Source organism: Terrapene carolina, unplaced genomic scaffold (genome assembly GCF_002925995.2).
Source record: "Terrapene carolina triunguis isolate 2854851 unplaced genomic scaffold, T_m_triunguis-2.0 Scaffold234, whole genome shotgun sequence".
NCBI lineage: Eukaryota > Metazoa > Chordata > Testudines > Emydidae > Terrapene > Terrapene triunguis.
In genome coordinates this window covers 3,739,209-3,758,764 of record NW_020664585.1, presented here as the reverse complement: position 1 = coordinate 3,758,764, position 19,556 = coordinate 3,739,209, and the positions used below count along the sequence as shown (strand labels likewise).

General features: G+C 42.7%; 1 protein-coding gene across 3 annotated transcripts in view; it reads left to right on the top strand.

Moving 5' to 3' along the window:
• The first annotated feature begins 1,648 nt into the window (after positions 1-1,648).
• Positions 1,649-19,556, top strand: part of MYO1H (myosin IH) — a 42,842-nt gene continuing 24,934 nt past the window's right edge. For all 3 annotated transcript variants that reach the window (XM_024215076.1, XM_024215075.1, XM_024215077.1), the window contains exons 1-11: positions 1,649-1,686; positions 6,172-6,333; positions 8,020-8,135; positions 9,742-9,940; positions 11,007-11,087; positions 11,612-11,791; positions 13,216-13,314; positions 15,098-15,211; positions 16,733-16,804; positions 17,948-18,067; positions 19,289-19,356. In XM_024215076.1, the coding sequence (XP_024070844.1) occupies positions 6,208-6,333; positions 8,020-8,135; positions 9,742-9,940; positions 11,007-11,087; positions 11,612-11,791; positions 13,216-13,314; positions 15,098-15,211; positions 16,733-16,804; positions 17,948-18,067; positions 19,289-19,356 (1,175 nt within the window). In that variant the 5' untranslated portion in view covers positions 1,649-1,686; positions 6,172-6,207. The remainder of the gene's footprint in view (positions 1,687-6,171; positions 6,334-8,019; positions 8,136-9,741; positions 9,941-11,006; positions 11,088-11,611; positions 11,792-13,215; positions 13,315-15,097; positions 15,212-16,732; positions 16,805-17,947; positions 18,068-19,288; positions 19,357-19,556) is intronic.

The window sequence follows — 19,556 nt, the reverse complement described above, 5'->3', positions numbered from 1 at the left end:
CATGTGTTGGTGTTCCTGGGCTTGGAGTGAAGACTGGCTCTTTGCATTCCATACTGAGCGGATGTTCTAGAATACTATCAAAATTCCTCTTGGAAGTGCAGACAGACTGTGTTTGTCATTTTAAACATTATCTCATTAAATGATAAACTCTCTTAACCTGGTTACAGTACAGTAGCTGCCTGACAAAAGTAGCATGAAAAATTAATGTCACCAGCAGTTCAGGGGCGAAAAATAAGGGGAAATGGCTTATATTGTGATATGGTTTGGGGTCTGAACTTCCTTAGGTCAGCCATGGGTTAAGGCCTTCAGTATCTGTTTTCAGTTCTGTTTGGTTTGGCAGAGTGGTGTCAGTAGCAGACTTGTAAGACACTTCTTTAGTTAGCTAAACACATGCAATGTTTATCAAGCAGCAAAACAACTAAAATATGATTTGCATCTTAAACCCCCGTTTAAGAATCACTTTACCCTGGGAGAAATGTTAGACAAGAGATCATTCCTTATCCTAAGTAGCAAAAATGGAAAGGCTTAAATAGAAAGTCTTATGCAGGTAACAAGAAGAGGTCAGTGAAAGGGAAGCTAGGGGTGGGTGTTGGTGCACATACAATAAACAGTAAGATGAAAGGGGTGTGGGGCTCTGGGAAGAGAACAGGCTGTACTTTGCTGAGTGGAGGATCCAAAAAAGAACGATCGCAATGTAATACATATAGTCACCTGTATGAGACTTTAAAGACTGGTGCTCAGATACCAGTGACACATGGGATACATGCTGAGCGCCAGACAGATCTCTAAAACCCCAGAACTGAACAGCTCAAGTGAGTTGAAGATAATCCAAAATTAGTGACAGCTGAATTAGGATATTCAGGAATAGTTCAATGGAAAATATTGTGGTTTGTTATTTATTGGGAGATACCAGTGCAGCCTATCCCAGCACAGCCATGGCTGAATGTGTGTAGGGAAAAGAGTAGTGCAATGCCATTTTCTTCCAGTTAAGGTCAGTATTAAAGTGTGTATTGAGAAGGTGCTGAATGCTTCTGAATGGAGAAATCCAGGACTAGGCTTCTTTAACTTCCACACCGTAGCCTGCTCACTGGTTTCCATTTACCTTCTTGCCCTGGCAGAGAAACTGCTCTGATCAATTAGAATTTTTCCCAAAAGAGAGACTTTTTCTAGCCCATGGCTAGTGGGACTAGGCCATTCCTCCGCATTCAGTGTTGCACAGATGGGCTTGCAAAGTCTTTTTCTCAGCTGGAAATACAACCTGAAGAGTTTGGGTTTAAGCTTTGTGGCTAGATGCAAACCCTAAACTTCAGGTTCACTCACCCCCTCCCCCATCAAAATCCTTTTTTCATGAGATCCTACAGTCGGAATGAATGTGTTTTTTATTTGATGCATTCATTTCCTCTCATTGTCATCACCCTGGAACAAGTAACTTCTGATCAGTTAATGACCTGTGCTACTAACAGCGACTCTGTTAACTCTGATAAACTCTTGCATAATTTGGTCACGTCTTACAAAAGTTGTTCTCCTTCCCGGCTGTATTTGTGAATTCCTGTTGGTGGAACCATGTTCCAATCAGAATTGAAATTGCAGCAAGATTTTAAGAAAGTCCAGATGATTAAAATTAGAAAGCATTCCTTTGTTGATTGGTGAGGAAAGTAGGCAGGGGGGAAAAACAAGACCTACCAGGTAAATCTTTATCCTATATGTTCTGTGGCATGAATATAGAATGTGTATTTAATATTTACATTCTTAATCACCTCTTTAGAGGCCAACTCATACGGATAAACAGTGTAGGATGGTATTTCCAAAAAGACTGTAGTCTTTGTTTCATGGTGGAAAGATGTCACTTATTATTAGTCTGTTGTGACAACTTGGGGACTTTCCCTTATGTTGGATGTGAGCTTATGTGAGTTTTACTGTTTTGCATGAATACTGTGTATGCCTCAGTTTCTCTGTGTGCTGCATCAATGTCTAGGCGGTGGGAATAAGGGTGTGTGACTTTAGCTGAGACCTTCAGAGGCAGGTGAGGCTGCTCCAGCTGCCTGCACATAGGCTATGGCCAGTGCCCTTCATAACCTGAGACCCAGGATGGGGATGTGAGCAGGTGATGACCAGGTGACACTTTGCCTGGGAGGCAAGACAAAGACCAGGAGGAGGAGCAACGGGGAATGTCTGAGGTTGGGTTGCTTGAAGCTGGGCAGTCTGACTGGGCATCTGGCCCAGGATTTCCCCAAGATGGACTTGGCTGAAAGTCGCTGATTTCTGTGCTAACAAGTTCTGTTCTATGCTATGTTCCTGTCGACTAATAAACCTTCCGTTTTATGCTGGTTGAGAGTCACTGCTGACTGCGGAGTTGGGGTCCAGGGCCCTCCGGCTTCCCCAGGAGCCCCGCACGGGCAGACTTGCTGTGGGAAGCACATGGTGTGGAAAGGGATGCTGAATGCTCCGAGGTCAGATCCAGGAAGGTCGAATCTGTGTAAGCTTCTTGCCCTGGTGACAGTATGCTCAGAGAGAGGAGGCATGCTACCCCAGAGTCCTGACTGGCTTCATACGGAGTAGTTCCAGAGCATTGGCCCGCTGCCTCCGTGACAACTGTATTCCCAGATAATGTTGAATAGCATTTGAAAGGAAGGGGAACATCAAGAGGATAGTTCTTGTGACTAGATCATAAATACATATTTGTCTTGTCGTTTTTTTTTTTCTGGCATACTGAAGCTTGTAGTTCATATCTTTCCTGACAAGAAAATTCCTGCAGAACAAGCTTTTACTGAAATTGGATGTTACTGTGACATCTATAACCAAGTGATACAAAACTGGGTATGAATGCTCTCCTGTGTTTTGTAGATGTTCCAAACAGACTGAATCAAGTTGCTGCTTTGTTCCAGTCAGAATGATCATTCTTAATATAGTATTGAAAGAGATCAGAATGAACTAATTTTTGTGAATTCGTAACCCCTTGAGAGACTGTAGAAATGTGTCCTAACTGTTCCTGTCACTAGCAGCTTAGAAAATGCCAGCACTAAACGTATAAAACTTGAGAATCAGTTTACTGAAGCAGATGTGTGGAATGAAAGTCATGATGACATGCAGATCAAAAGCTGAGAGGGGTTTCGGGCACTAATACTCCTTCGAGTTTTGTAAAGAGTCAAATTCAATGTTCACAGTGTGTTAAAAGCATGCTGGAATTCATGGTGATTTTTCTCTCTTCCTGTACACCCTGGTCTTCTATGTACTATAGAGAGTCGGGTATTTTCCTGTAGATATCTATTCTGTTAAAACTTGAAAATAATTTTGAAGGTGATCCTCCTGATACAATGTTTGAGTAAGGGCAGGTTTCATGCACAAGGATCAAGTACTTCACACATGGCTAAAAATACAGCCGCCACTTCTACCTCTGGGGTGGAACACAAGTTGCTTAACAAGGGCCCAGCAATACTATGAAGCAATTCAGAGGATGTAGTATTTCTTTCTTCCACTTAAAGTTAAAATGACTTTAAGATAAAGAGAATTATCTAATGTAATTACTTGAGTTAAAATTTTGGTCCAGATGCTCCTACTCATTAAAAAAAAAAATCTCATTGTACTTTTTATAAGTGGTCAAAACCTCCTTGCATATCTGAAACGTGTGGCAAGATTACCTCTGAAATGGGGGGGGGGGTGTTTGAAGCTGAGATGGTGTGTGTGTGTGTGTGTGTGTGTGTGTGTGTGGTTTTTTTATGAAACAAGTAAATGCACTTGGTGTGTTTTGTAGACAGGGCTAATATACTGCATGTCTTGTGAAAGGATGACTATTCTCTGAGCTCAACTAAATCTCCTTATCCCAGTCATACAACAAGATGTGAACTTGAGTTCAGTGCTTTGATATGCCTTTTGGTGAAATTCTTCTTGCATGATAACTGCACTTCTGACAGCAAGACTTGCTTTCTTCCACTCATGTTATCCAGACCTTCTCCAAAGCTCAAGTCCAGAGTCAAGGTTTGCCAAAAATCAGTAGAAACTGGAAACAAAAGCAGAAATAGCATTTTATTCTGATTTGTTTTCCTGCACAGTTTCTGGTTTAAAAACTAAAATAGCATCACAACAGCTATATAAATAGCCTCTCACAACATCCTTTCAATGCCAGTTCCAAATCTTTTGTGCATCTTTTTTTTGAGACAGAGTAGAAAAATATCAAGAACCCATCATAAAGGCCAACACAATAATACCAAACATGAGATTTGCATTACAATTCCCATATCTGATAAACCTTCACATAAGTTTAGTGATCTTCAGCCAAATTTATTTCTCTAGTCTAATTCAAGTTCCAGAACTGCTTAAAACATTTTAATCTCACCTTAACTTTATTTTTTAAAAATATTTTGGCCCAATATAAAATAAATCATGCACAGAGTGAGAAATGAGTTCTTGGAAATGTGTAATGTTGGTTCAGGACTTTTGAAATGTAAGTGCTATAGAAATTATAAAGAATATCCTACTTGTCAACTTGCTAGTGTTCAATATGTTCACTGGGCACATCATTAAAAATTGAAGGGTAAGAAACCTAATGCAATCTGTAAATCAGAACAGAATATCTGTATCCCAGTCATGGGAAATACCTTTTATTCTACAAGTATTTTCCAAGGTAATAAGTCAAAAATGAATAGTGCAGGGAAATGGAGAGGCCGTTTGCTCAGCTGTAGCCCTGGCACAGTCTCCGTCTGTTTTTGAGAGGAGAACGCTAGCCAAGACAGCATTGTTATCTCCATATCATTCCAAAAGTGCAGTGTCTCCAGCATGACAACTCCATTGTATCTAATAATCTTTGCATCATTACGTCCAGAACGCTTTCCTTGGTGTGTGGAGACATCTGCTGTCCAGATTTAAAAAGGTTGTTCCTCATCTGCTTGTACGAGGCTTAAAAAAAGTCATCTTACTCAATGCAGCAGATGCAAGTTAATTTTTATTTCCTTGGAAAAACTAAGGTCAGATGCAGCACCTGTTTTTAGGAAGATCCTTTTTTTTATTTTTTTAAAGTAGTCCCAGCTGTTGTAGCTTGAGCAGCTCACCTGATCTTGTATCTAAACGAAACCAACTCAACTGGAAACAGTTAAGCTGACTCAGGCACAGTGATAGTGGCTTGTTTAAATTAATCTTTAGTGGCTCATCTGGGTTTAGAAACCAGGTTTGTCTAGCTTCTAGGCAATTGTGTTAAGTTCTAGAGAACCCTATGTGGAAAACTGAGCGCTTTTTTTTTCCCCTTTCTATCTGATCTTTGTTGTCCAGAAAAATTAATCCGTTATTGAAGCTCAGATCTTCATTCTAACTGTCAAATCGTGAGTAGGCTCTGAGTTTACAGTAATGGGAAGCTAATTGTCACTGTGCTGATAAGCCCACGTCAGGATTGAATTTCCCACTGGTTAGAAAAATGCAGTGTTTTTAAACTCCAGTTTGAGGATCTTCCTACTAGTCTATTTTGATGACTGTTCCAACTGTAGGGCAGCTTGCCTTACTGCAGCCTATTCAGGTACAAACAACCTAGGTGAATATTTCATACCTGAGGACTGTCTGTCAATCAGATATAAATATGCATCCTTTACCTTCTACATGATTGTCCTCATTCTTCTCTTGCTAATTACCAAAGCTGGGTTTGTGCTGAAATTAAGGCTGCTTCCGTCTGCTTCACTGTAGGATCAGTTAGCAAATTTTAATGCTGAATTGGCAGCATTGCTGCCATCTGTATCTATCTTGGGTACTTTCGGCTCCCGTTACACTATCCTACCTGAGCACCACCAGTCTTTATTGAAATTCTCTTCACAATAATGCTGAGACAGGACAGTGCTGTTAGCTCCATTGTGCAGATGGAGAACTGCGGCACACATAGTGGGAGATTTGCCCAAGGTCACGTTGGGAGACTTGAACTCAGATCTCTTGCATCCCAGGCTAATGCCTTAGCCACTGGACCATGGCTACAGAGTGGGATGTCAAAACACAGGGTTCTGACAGCACCAAGCAGGCTATTCGGCTGGGAAGGAAGGAAGTCTTTATTAAGTCATTAATTGCTGAAATAATAAAAGGGTCCAGAGCTTTCAAAAGAGGTGGATTTTTTTTTGTTTGTTCCAGTGTGAAAGCTCCCCCTTCAGAAAAAGGAAAGGATCACACATGTATAACTGAGCTACTTTCTTTGCATTGTAGAAAGAAGAGGTGGGTGATAACCACAGCCAGCTGAACATGGAAGGGGCTCTGATTGCCCGGGACAGAGTTGGGGTACAGGACTTCGTTCTTTTGGATTCCCACACCAGTGAGGCTGCTTTCTTGGACAACCTTCGCAAGCGATACAGAGAGAACCTCATCTACGTAAATCTGCATGCTTTTATGACTTCATCTTTCATGGCAATGCTGGTACTTGTGTCTAGACGATAGTGTGAACTAACATGTAATTGTGGGAAGGTGACATGCCTCAGACTACAACCTGCTTACAAGTCAGGTCTAAGAATAAGGCCAAACGGGGCATCTCTGTGGAACTATTGTATTGGGATGATCAGAATTCCAGGTGGACTTAACTTCTCTTGTCACTGCAGTGTTGACTTGTTGGTACAGAGTGAATTATCTCTCCAAGAATATGGCTTTCTAATGCTTGTGGTCTGCTATACAGGGAGGGGTTGAAAGATGTTTGCAGTATCTGGCAGGCTGACTGCCCCATTTGCCCTTTAGATAAAAAAACCAAAACGTGTAACTTCTGTGGATGGTATGGTTTATGTTCAAGGTGTCCGAGTGGTGTGTAATAAATAACAAAGGAACACGAAAAGCCAAGCCAGCACAAAGAATGCTCTGAACTGCAGGATGAAAATTTGCTAGTTCTTAATGGCCTTGTTTTTTCAAAGGTGCTGAGCACCCACAATGCAATGTTTTTGCTGTGCGGAACTTAAATGGTAGAGAATCTTACCAAACCTCTCTTCTGTTAGATGAAGCTCAATATTTTGATGAGGCAAGTGGGGGGGGAAAAATGAAAGGACTTGGTGGAATGTGGAGTGTCAGTTGTTACTAGGTTCTAAAGTGTTGTGTAACTTTGGCTCACTGAAATATTCTAAAATTAAGGCAACAAGGAGTCTGGTGGCACCTTAAAGACTAACAGACTTATTTGGGCATAAGCTTTCGTGGGTAAAAACCTCATCTGAAGAAGTGAGGTTTTTACCCACGAAAGCTTATGCCCAAATAAGTCTGGTGGCACCTTAAAGACTAACAGACTCCTTGTTGTTTTTGTAGATACAGACTAACACGGCTACCCTCTGATACTTAAAATTAAGGCAATTAGACTTGCATCTTGAAACCTGAGATTTGTTCATCTGCAGGGCTCAGGAAGGAATTATTTCTTTCCATATACAGTCTTATGAAAGAATTGGACCAACTTTGGTTGGGGAAATGTACAGGCTTTTGAGCTACATAGAGCTCTTCTTCGGGTCTGGGGAAGGAAGCAGAGTAGAAAGAAGAGCTCTGTGTAGCCTGCAAGCTTGTACCTTCCACCAACAGAAGTTGGTCCAACAAAAGATATTACCTCACCCACCTTGACGCTTTCATATCCTGGGACCAACACAGCTACTACACTGCAGACATGCACAGTTTTAAGTAACCACCAGATGGCTTATGAATTTAGCTTTCCTATGAAACATCAGCATCACATCTGGAGAATAACAGACTTTCAATGATTTAACAAAACAGTGTTAGTTATGGGCAAATATGTTCCTATGTTAACTGGGATATAAATATGAACCAAATCCCAGAAGCATCAAGGGACAGAAGTATCAAAAGTCTCAATTATTAAGACAATTAAAGGACTAAACCAATGTAATTACCAGCCAACCTTTAAATAAGGGTTTAAGTGTATGGGGTGTTAGAAATGGAACACAGAAATACTGAAGTCTTTGAAATCTTCATTACAGAAAAGTTCCACATTTTCTATCTTGTCAGTTTTCACATGGTATGCTTGAGGTTGCCCTTCAGGAGAAGTCATTCCGTTTGTCTACGCTCTGTTCTTCCCTGTAGACCTATATTGGTACCCTTCTAGTATCTGTGAATCCCTACAAAGAGTTGGATTTCTACTCAGTTAAACAGATGGAGATTTATCAAGGGGTCAACTTTTTTGAACTGCCACCACATATGTAAGTAGCACTAAATTCCCCTGCTTTCAGTTCACATAAACACTTTTTGACTTTCATAAGGTCAGGTCTAGCACTGTTTCTGTTGTGGTTTTTAATATTACAAACACTTTCAAACGTAATTGGTGGGAGAGGGGGAACTTTTCATAATAGCAATCTTAGCAGGTAACTTGATACACTTGCGGGGTTATTTATCAAATAACTTCAATTAGACAATATCATAAGACTGGAAGGGACCTTGAGAGGTCATCTAGTCCAGTCCCCTGCCTCATGGCAGGACTGAGTATTATCTAGTCTAGTATATGTCTCTGCAGAGTTGGCATTTGGATGTCAGAACTTGGAAGGAGGGTAATTTCAACTTAATATTGACACAGCTTTGAAAATTCAAATGTTTTGTGAATGTTAATCACTCTTCACAACTTCCCTGTGAGGGCATGTAAGTATTTATCTCCATTTTAAAGAGGGCGAAATTGAGGGGCCAATTTGTTGAAAGCTACAGGCAGGGGCGGCTCCAGGCACCAGTGCACCAAGCGCGTCCCTGGGGCGGCAAGCCGTGGGGGGCAGCCTGCCGGTCGCTCTGGGGGTGGCAATCAGGGAGCCTTCGGCGGCATGCCTGCGGGAGGTCCACCGGTCCCGCCGCCGAAGCCGTGGGACCAGCGGACCTCCTGCAGGCCTGCCACCGAATCTGCGTTACCAGCTGAACCTCCCGCAGGTGCGCCGCTGAAAGCCTCCTGACTGCCATGCTTGGGGTGGCAAAATACATAGAGCCACCCCTGGCCAGAGGGAAGAATGTGTGTCAGACAGGGCTAGAATTAAGGAATTTTTCTAGTAAGTCAGAGCTCAGTGCATGCCTTCCTCATGATGCCTTACCTGATGATGGGATGTCAGACCATCAGGGTTCAGCCAGGATGTGCCCTTGCATAATTCCAGGACTGAGTATATCCTTTCGTCAGTTTCTGAAACATTCCCTTTCACAGTCTCTGACCTTCCTCCTGGCTCCGTGGGCTCCACCTATTCTCAGTGCTCATAATTCTGCCTCCAGCCAGTTCTGGGAGCAGGAAGTGGGTTGAGGTCAAATTTCAAAGCTGGATGTTGATTTTTGGATTTTCTTCCCAAATGTGGGGGGGAGGAAAGTGGGAAAGTGGTTGCACTAATTGTTACCTTTTAAAATATCTTCATGGGGAGAAGTTGGGGCTCACCAGCAGGCTGCTTTTAAAAAAAAATAAATGAAAATTTGAGGTTGGTCAGTCTCTGCCTTTGGGTCACGGACCTGCAGTGTGCTAACCTGTGTCCATAGCAGCATGCACAGTCCAAATGGGTTCTGTTGATAAAGCTCTTTTCCTCCATGTGCCAATCTCTCAATTTGAATTAATGTTTCCACTCTGAAGTTGTGAATCTGCAAATTTTCTGCTGGGAACATTGCTTGCCTGTCCAGTCCAAGGTCTGTAAATTTTAGCTGTCTCCAGTGTTAAGGAGCCTATGGAACATTTACTCCTGTCAGAGCTTTCTGCCATCCTTTTGTATGGCTGTTTCATATTGAGTAATTCTTAAAGCTGATTATTTTTATTTATTTATTTATTTTTTTTTGGTGTGTGTGACTCTTATTCAGATATGCCATAGCGGACAATGCCTACCGGGTAATGTGTGCTGAATACAATAACCACTTCATCCTCATCTCTGGGGAGAGTGGCGCTGGGAAAACAGAAGCCTCCAAGAAGATATTGCAGTACTTTGCAGTGACCTGCCCGACTACGGAACAGCTGCAAATAGTCCGTGATCGCTTGCTGCTCTCCAATCCAGTTCTGGAGGTAAAACAAAAAAATAATAAACCCCTAAAGGGGTACCATGCAGAGGAGATTGGCTGCAAGATTTCTCTGTATATAGAACTGAAATGTTTTGAATGTATGGAAGGAGAGGAGATCTAATCAGGAGAATGGCCTCCCGTTTGCAGGGATACTTGATCTCTGGTTGCATTCTAATGAAAGTAATTTCAGCCCCTTTGCAAGCACGTCCTTTCTGACTTGGAAAATGTGAAGGAATTGATGTAGGCCAATTCGTTGTCCAGGGATTTAAATTTTTTCCCACTTGTAGTTTTCAGCTTACAGTATTTCTTCATCTATAATCAAAACACCTAGTCTCCCGCTCAATATAAATGCTGTGTGAAGAGGGGATTTTTGTCAGTAGTGCTCCATAAGGAAAGGAGAAAATATTTGGAGACCATTTAATAAATGCTGAACCATATCAATGAATGAACAAGCCTCTCAGAGCATGTCACCTATCCCTCTAGTTGCCTAATGTGCAGGAAGGTAACTGTGGATACTACTATTCAGGGCAGGTTTTCAGAGCTCTCCCAAAAATGAGATGAGCGGAGAGCTGGATATAGATTCATGTGGTGGGAGCACACATTCCGTGAACTTTAGATGACACATGCTCATCTAATCAGAAATTTTAGGAAAGCTTGTCTAAGTCTTCGTGACTAAACAATGGCAGTAAGTAAATGTGAGCCATTGATACTTAACCCTACATGAAGAACCAACTGAAGAGAATCAGAGAACTGAATGTATGTTGAGTGTAACTAATGGTGTGTCTGGGCAGATGGATTCTACTCTTATGGAATGCTCTGTGTCAGCAGGGGGTGGGGAAGGAGGGAAGCAAATATGTCCAGTCTCAGGTAAATACAAACCTAATTTTTCAGAGTTTCATGGGATTTAGCTGCCCATTGACTTACCAAGCGTGAAAAGAGAGGGGAAAGTGCATAGGCTATCTAAAGCTGTACATTCTGATGTTTCTCCCTCAGTTCCTCATGACCCCAGTTCTAGACGCAGAGCTCTCAGCAGCAAGAGGAGTGACTTGGTTTTGCTTGTTTCTCTGCAGGCTTTTGGAAACGCAAAAACTCTGCGTAATGACAACTCAAGTAGATTTGGAAAATACATGGATATCCAATTTGATTTTAAGGTAAAAACAAATGTGTTGGCGCATTCCCAAAACAAGCATAACTATGTACCTATCTGGCACCAGCATGGAATACTTAGTCAGTAAACCTTATACTGCCCTGCAAAATTATTTACCTCGCAGGCTACCTTCTGACCTCATTTTTATAGCTCTTGCGTTTTTTGACTGAGGTGTCTGAAGTCTTGTATCTTGGAAGTTTCCAGCATTATTGGCAACACAGCCAACTGCCCAGTGGAAAAGGCAATATTTCACTACAGGGCAGGAGCTAGTTGAAAAGACCGTTACTCCTCAGACAGTACGTGTCTACTTGTAAGTGATATTTTAATAGAGAAACTAATGAAGTGTAAGAAGAGCAGATAGGCTTCTGGTGTCATCGTTACTTGTCACAGTATGTGTGTGTGTTAATAAGAATACAGCAGTCACAACACTTCTGCTGGCTTCCTGTCACTTGGGCTGTTGGGTGTTGAAGGCTTAGCAGTTTAAGCTCATGTGGCTTTTTGTTTTGTTCCCCTCCCACTCCTCCCCAGGGAGCTCCAGTAGGAGGGCATATCCTCAGTTACCTGATTGAGAAATCCCGAGTCGTTCATCAAAACAATGGGGAACGGAATTTCCATATCTTCTACCAGATGCTGGAGTGCGGGGAAGATGACCTGCTTCGCTGGCTAGGACTGGAGCGCAACCCGCAGAAGTACATGTATCTTATACAGGTTGGGATAACTAGGCCCCCAGCATGGAACGACCTGTGGGGTTCCATAGGCTGCATTTGGCAGCATAGATCTGCAGTACCTGTTACCTTGTTCTGTAAAGGTTATGTATTATGATCACCTATGACTTGATGGGTTTTCTTCACCATTCATGTACTCCATTATGGTAGAAGTCATGACTATATCTAATGATTTTCTAAGTGATTATAATACTGTAGAACAGCTGTCGGTGTATGGTTTTCTACCCTTGTTTCACCTTTTGACACTGATTTGCCCTGGGTCCAGAGCTGCAGCAATATGAGAAAAAAAGGAAGTTGAGACACTAACTTCTGCAGTATTAATGGATAAAGCACATTAGAATGAGACAACACTATGGCTTGCCCAAATTCTGCTCTTAGGCTGTGAAATCACTAGAAGCTGCATGAGAGTACCAGACTAAAACTTGGTCCTGAATTAGTTTCTACCCTCTAGTTATGAATCCAACCTATCCTTGCCTCTCCTCCATTAATTTAGAGATGGATTTCACAATGAAGCAAACTGAAACGAGAAATCTTATTCCATAAGGAATTTAACAATACAATCACTTTGTATTCTCCGTGCTCTTAGTGAGGATATTTGTGCATGGGTAACAGCTTATTCCACTTCAGAGCTTTTGCCCAGTCCATGACAGTGAAGTTCTTAATCTGTCTGTGATAGACTGTGATAAACATTAAACTGTTGCCAGGCAAATGAGTGCTATATCGTAGAGGAAGCATTGTGACTTAATGGCAGATGTCACTAGGTGGAAGAGCTGGCTGGTGGTGTATAAAAATACCCCTTTGGTTCACTGGAAAGCATGGCCTAAACTATTAACTAGTAAAATGATTATTATCTGCAAGTTACACTTGGTGTAAAGGTCTCTCTTTAAGGCTTTCTTTATTAATTTGGCGTAAAATAAGTAAGCTTGAGGACTTAAGCAGCTGTTATATATAATATGAAGAAAAGTGTTCCCTACGCTTGTTCATAAAATGCAGAATCATGTGCGCAAACTGCTGTTTTTGATGGAGTATAATATGCAGACAATTTGCCCTTCTCCCGGTATAGACACCATTGAGTAACAAAGGCTACGTTACTATAAACATAATAGATGGCTAGAGCCCAAACTTCACCATAAATGCACTGAGTACCTAGTACCCAAACTCAACACACATCATGCTCTTAAGTAACAGTTACAGAAAGGACTGACCAGTAGAGCCATGGGCTGAATGGACAAGAGTGGAATAACCTTCTGTGTGTGTATATCTACAAACAAGGTGGTAAAGAGCTGAGAGAACTGGGAATCAAAAATGCCAAGCCCAGGTGTGATTGGCTAGTGGTACACAGATCACCTGATCATAGAACTGTAGTGATGGATGCAAAGTTTTCATGCTCTTTCTTCTCCTCAATAGGGTCGATGTGCCAAAGTGTCTTCCATTAATGACAAGAGTGACTGGAAAACAGTCCGCAAAGCCTTCTCTGTCATTGACTTCACTGAAACAGATATTGAGGTATAGAGGCAAGAGAAGTGATGTGCGTTTATGAAAGGGGGTAACTGCTGATTCCATCCTGGTTCAGGATGGATATCTGGGGAAATTTCCAAATAAGGGCTGTACTGCTCTTTCTAAGGAAGTGGTGGAAGTCTCTTCCCTTGTGACACCTAAAACTGGACTGGATACAGTGCTGAAGTATATGTTGTGGGGAACAATCTTGCACTGACTAAGACGTGGACAAGATAACCTGAGAGCAGGAATTGTCTGAATACCTTACTGGCTTCTGATATTCCATAATGGATAGAAAAATGGGATGCAATAACTAATGCCTGTACCCACCAGGAGGAAAATGCTTTACAAACAGTATTACTGGGCCAGTGGCAAACTTTCTGATCCCCTCCCCACCCTGTGTTTTCTGGTCCGAAGTGTGTTGCTAAAGGAAGTCTATATTGCTACCACTCTAGCGAAAAATGTCATGTGTATATAGGTAGAGATTGGTATCAGAACTTCATGTCACCTATAAAAACCAGGGGCTGTTATTACTCTTCATATCATTAAACATTTGCTTGATAGATTTAATAAATTAAAAAAAAAACCAGAAGGGAATTAATTTGATCTCCTATATAATACAGGACGCAGAATTAGGAGTTTGGGGGATATGGTTGTGGCTTTGTCAAATGACCAATTCTCTTTCATGGTACAAATTAAAACATTCTCCCTCTCTGCAGTTCCTAACTGTTGATTTTTTTTTTTTTTATATCACTTAAGTAAGTTGGGTCCAGAGTTCATTGGAGTATCATCTATGCCTCTCTGAAATGGCTCTCTAACTCCATTTTGCAAATGCAAGGATTGCTTTTGTCTTAACTGCATCATATAGTCAAGTGCCCTTTTTCTGCTGCCTGTGTTTTTGTGAACTTCTCAGGAGTAAGGGAAGAAGCAGGGCCAGTGCTACCATTAAGGCAAACTAGGCGGTTGCCTAGGGTGCCAAGATTTGGGGGTGCCAAAAAGCGGTGCCCCCAATATTTATTTTTTTACAGCATTCCTGGGCTGGGCTGCCGGTGGCGTGCTGACACGTGTGGCTCAGACTCCCTCTCCCAGCGCAGCAGGCTCTCCACTTCTTCCACCTCCCAGGCTTGCGGCGCCAATCACCTGTTTGGCGCCGCAAGGCTGGGAGGGGAGGAGAACTAGAGCGGGGGTGGTGTGCTCAGGGAGGAGGCGGAGCAGAGGTGAGCTGGGGTGGGGAGCTGCTGCACGGCTCCCTAGGGGGGAAGTTGCCGCAGGGAGGGGGGGCGCCTCAGGGCGGAGGGGGGGTGGGGAGCTGCCGCAGGGCTGGGGGGGAGGGCGCAAGGTGGAAGTTTTGCCTAGGGCGTGAAACTTCCTTGCACCGGCCCTGGGAAGAAGGGTCTATAAAAGTGATGGTCCCAGCACCAAGATGGCCTGAGATACAGGCCCTGTTATATGCATGCCTGGTGACCTCGTCTTTGCCTCTCCCGTGGACTTTGGTGATTCCCACCATCCATCTACTTCTAAGGTTGAGCAGCTGGCTTAATTTTGAAGTGTCCGATGATGTGCATATCCCAGGGAGTCAGACTGGAAGGAGGTGGCCAGGTTGGAGTGTCCTTCTGTACCAGGTCTAGAGAAATAGCTGATAATCTCTCTCTGTCTTTCTCAGCAGTAGTTGATTTTCAGATCAACAGATTGCACTACCACTGAGCCAAACAAGAGCATATTCTGCTTAAGAGTAATGACCATGTAACCATATGAACTTGGCTTTTAACAGTCTTTGTCACTTTGGCCTCAGCATCTCTTTGGGGTCATTGCCAGTGTCCTGCACCTGGGGAATATTCAGTATGAAGAAGATAGTAACGGTCATGCCATCATCACCAACGGCAGCCAGATCAAATGGATCTCAAAGGTATCATCTATGGGGAGACAGGAAGCTTCCATACAGATTTGGAAGCAGGGGCCCAAGGCACTAGGTTTGAGGGGCTGCTTCCCTTCCTTGCTATGTTTTTGACTTGTGGATGGTAGCACGTACTGTCCTAGGAAGCGTCCAAATTCTCTAGAAGGACAGCCTCTGCTCTGAGGGGCTCACCTTGGCTCTGTGCGTCGAGTCCGGCTCAAACCGTCCCTGTGCTAATCGGGATCCTAGAAATGTAGGACTGGAAGGGACTTTGAGAAGTCAACTAGTCAAGCCCCCTGCACTGAGGCAGGACCAAAAAATCTAGCCCATCCCTTCCAGAGGTTTGTCCAACCTGTTTTTAAAAACCTCCAGTGATGGGGACTCCACAACCTCCCTCAGGAGCCTATTCCAGAGCTTAACTACCCTTAGTTTTTCCTAATATCTAACTTTGCCGCAGATTAAGCCCATTACTTCTTGTCCTGCATTCAGTGGACTAGATCAATTATTCTCCACTGTCCTCTTTATAGCACCCCTGTGAACTCTGTACTGAGCTGCCAGATGCAGAATTCTGAAGTTTAAAAGTTTTAAACAACTCTTGCTGTCAGCATAAAGATGGAAAAGTTGAAATCTGTAATGTAGAATAGGCTCCTTAGCATTTTAATTCAACTTTAGCCATCAAGGGTATTTACAGTACATTATGCTTCCTGTGTAACTGATCCATGCTTTTCATTATGGGTGTGGTGTATTAAGGCATTACTAGAATATCCTCTCTCATTGTTTTTAATAGTGTTTTTGTCCCCAGTTGGCATAAAGATACACATGGTCACTTCCCAGACCTGCATAAGTGACTTTGCATTGCTTGCAGGGTGGCTGCTGACAGGGGGGCACAGTTGTCGCTGTGGTGGCACGTAATGTTTTGGCTTATGTGGCTCCTTCAATCCAATGCACAAAAGGGTCAAGCTGCATGTTCAGACTGGAGTGGCAGCAGCATCCATTTGGAATTTCCTGTTGTCAGTAGAAATCAACTGCTTAACGTTGTTTTAAATATAACAAAGGAGATCTGAGTGACTTAATCTGCCAATACTGCCACCCCCTAACAACCAGAAATGGGTTGTGTGGGCTACAGCCTAATAGAGAAGCAGCAGCTCAGTACTCCACAAGGGAGCAAACCCCTACAAGGTGCCTGTGCAGTCTGCCAATACACTATGGGAGAAAATTCTTGACCGACCTCTAATCATGGCAATCATGTTAAACCACTGCAAGTAAGAAAAATGCTGTAGTTAAAATCCCAATATGACCAGAGATAACTGAGATAGCAAAGGTGTCTGGTTCCTTTTCCTTTAAATCTTAATATCATGGATTCCACTACTTATCTGTGGGCGCAGAGAAATGCAAATGTTGATTGCCCCGTTACATTTTGGGTTTTCAAGAGTAATTAACAGTAAAAGGCAACAGCCTGGACATTTCACTCCAAATTGACTGTATTCATGAAATTCCCCTTTGTACTCTAACTGTGGCTCTCTTCTTTGGCAGTTATTGGGCGTTCACTTATCCATTCTACAGGAAGCTCTTACGCACAGAAAGATAGAAGCCAGATCAGAAGAGGTATAAATTAAGCCAGTGTCCGATTCCTCATAGTCTATTAAGTCAACGCAGTCTAGTGGTAAAACCCTGGGATAAGGAGCCAGGATACCCTGTGTTTTGTTCTTGACACACTCACAGATTCTCTAAGGAAACTTCACCAAGTTTACTGAATCTCTGACTCTTTTCCCATCTGTAAAATAATTGTGGTAAGAATAGTTACCTTCCTTTGTAAATTTCTGAGATATTAAGCTGAGAAGTGTTTGGTGTGAGGCTGCCTTCCTGCTGAGTGACACAAGTGATTGAAAAAAGCCAGGAGCGACGAAGGTTTACACGCAGCCACACGTCTGAGCCAAATTATCTTCCTTTGTGTAGTCTGTAAAGTGCTTCTTGAGAAATTTGGCTTCATATGCAGATGAGAGTATTTGTATAAAATGTCTGCTTGTAACATTTTGTGGTGTTTGAAAGCCATCAGAATTGCAGAATCCCTTGAAATTTGGCAGTCCCAAAATGCAGCCTCCTAATCAATACTGATAGTGTATACCCATTTCCCCCTTATATCTGGCGTACATCATTTAGCTCTTATATAGATGAATGTTTGCCCCCAAATTAGGGAGTAAAATGGGGTTCAATCCTTATTTTTATTCATCTACTTCGCTGTCAGTGACTCCTCTCCTGTAGCCTGAATGTTAATGCTAGGAGATTCGTAGCTATTGTCTTGCACCTTCTGACCAAAAAGATGATATATGGAATATCTCACTTTATTTCAAAACCGTGATCCAAAACCTCTTTGACTTCAAATCCATCTCCTCATTGTGAGACTGGACCAGTCTAAACTCTGCTACAGGTTAGAATGTGTGCAGCTGGGTGGGAGATGTGTGGAAGTAGGGCACTAGGACCCAACATGCGGTCTCCTAGCTGGGGCGCTAGAGCAGTAGTCACACCAGCCTGAGGTGCTAGCTATGGACCGGTACCTGGAGCTGTGGTTGGCTTCAGTTTTGATCTGAAGGCAGAATGCTTGCTCATGCTTCAGTGTGAAATGGAGACTGTCAGATGGTAGCCTGCTCTCTAATCCATGAGCATGAAATGAGTTAGAAATTACTGACTTTGAGTTACCTTAGTTACTATCCTTGAGTATTTTTACCGGCCCTTTTTTTTTTCTTTCAGGTCCTAAGTCCCCTGAACATAGACTTGGCATTCTGTGCTCGGGATGCAGCAGCTAAGGCAATTTATGGACGGACTTTTACTTGGCTAGTCAACAAAATTAATGGATCTTTAGCCAACAAGGTTGGTTCCCTTCTAGCTAATACTGTGCTCTACAAACAAGTACTGTCTCATTCAGTGAATGGACAGCACTTCCAGAATGAGTCAGTAATGTGGTGGTTTCCACCAGACGTCTCAAGTCTGCTAGTTGAGTTCAGGGATTCAAACCACTGTGAGCTGGAGATTCATGTTCTGCTTGATGTTTTTTGGTATCGAATACTAAAGATACATTGTCAAGTAGTTTGGCTAATGCATGACCTGCTTTAAAATTGTCCATCCTGATTGGAAGTAAATACAGATCTATACATGATCACTTTATAGCTGATAAGAAAAAAAAATCACTGCTTTTGTAGGACTCATCCAAACTATGGTATGTGCTTCTCCTGTTGGACATGTGGCAGCAAACTAACATGCTATTTGCTGGTCTGTAATGCTGGTGCAAAAACAAGGGGAGTTTAGCATAAAACTAAGCTTTCTAGAAGACAAGAAAAATATTTTCCAAATGGTGACAAAACTTGTATGGGAAGTAGCCTTGATATCTGTGCTTAGGAGAGAGAAGTGACCTTCCAGACTAGTTGAAGGAGGTCTTTGCTTTTGGGTTGGTAAGCCACCAGGCAGCCATGCATGGAGCCGTTTTTATTATCCCAGATACGTAGTTTTGAAAGATGGAAAATGGGAGTTGGCTAGATTTCCCCCGTTAATGATTTAATAGCTGTGCACCAGGATGTGTGTTGTACTATCAGCTAAGAAACCCAGGTCTGAGAGTTAACATTAGGCTTTGAGTTGGAGAGACTACAAACATTCACAGAGCTAGGAACAACCAGGAGTCCCCAGCTTGGGATCCTGTGTCATACCCAAATATAGAAGGCAATGGTTGTCTGGAACAAATATATGTGACGGCCATCCTGCCAGTGTCTATAAGAGGGTGAAGCCATTGGAAGATAAAGGGGATTTATTCCACAGTCTCTCCTACCTCTACGCCCAACCTCCACAAAGAATATTTAGACCTATCTTGGCTTGCTCACCAAAATATCTGGTCAGTTCAGCTGCAGAATTGCCTGCTAGAGGGACCCATGCGTTAATGACACTGTCCCTGTAATGAGTCTCCCTGGTCAGTGGCAGAGTGGGAACAAATGAGAGAGATTAAAATCTAGGTGAAGGGAACCACATCAATGATACAGAGCAATCGCATCAGTTACAGAAATCATCTTTTCCTCATGGAGCATTTAATGGTATCTTTGGCAGGACCTCACCAGGAAAACGGTGATTGGGCTGCTTGACATCTATGGGTTTGAAGTGTTTGATACAAACAGGTAAGTGCCACTGAAGCTGGCTCAAACTGTGCGTGCACTAATGTGGGTCTGCTTCCAAAGCAATGCATGGCCATTAGGGCTCAGGCTTTGGCTTACCCCAGAAAGGCAAGGAAGTTGAGTCCCAGCTCTCTTCATCAGCTTTGAGCTGTACCTAATCTGTGACATGTGTTGCAGTATGTAGGCGTAACTGGCTAAGTGAA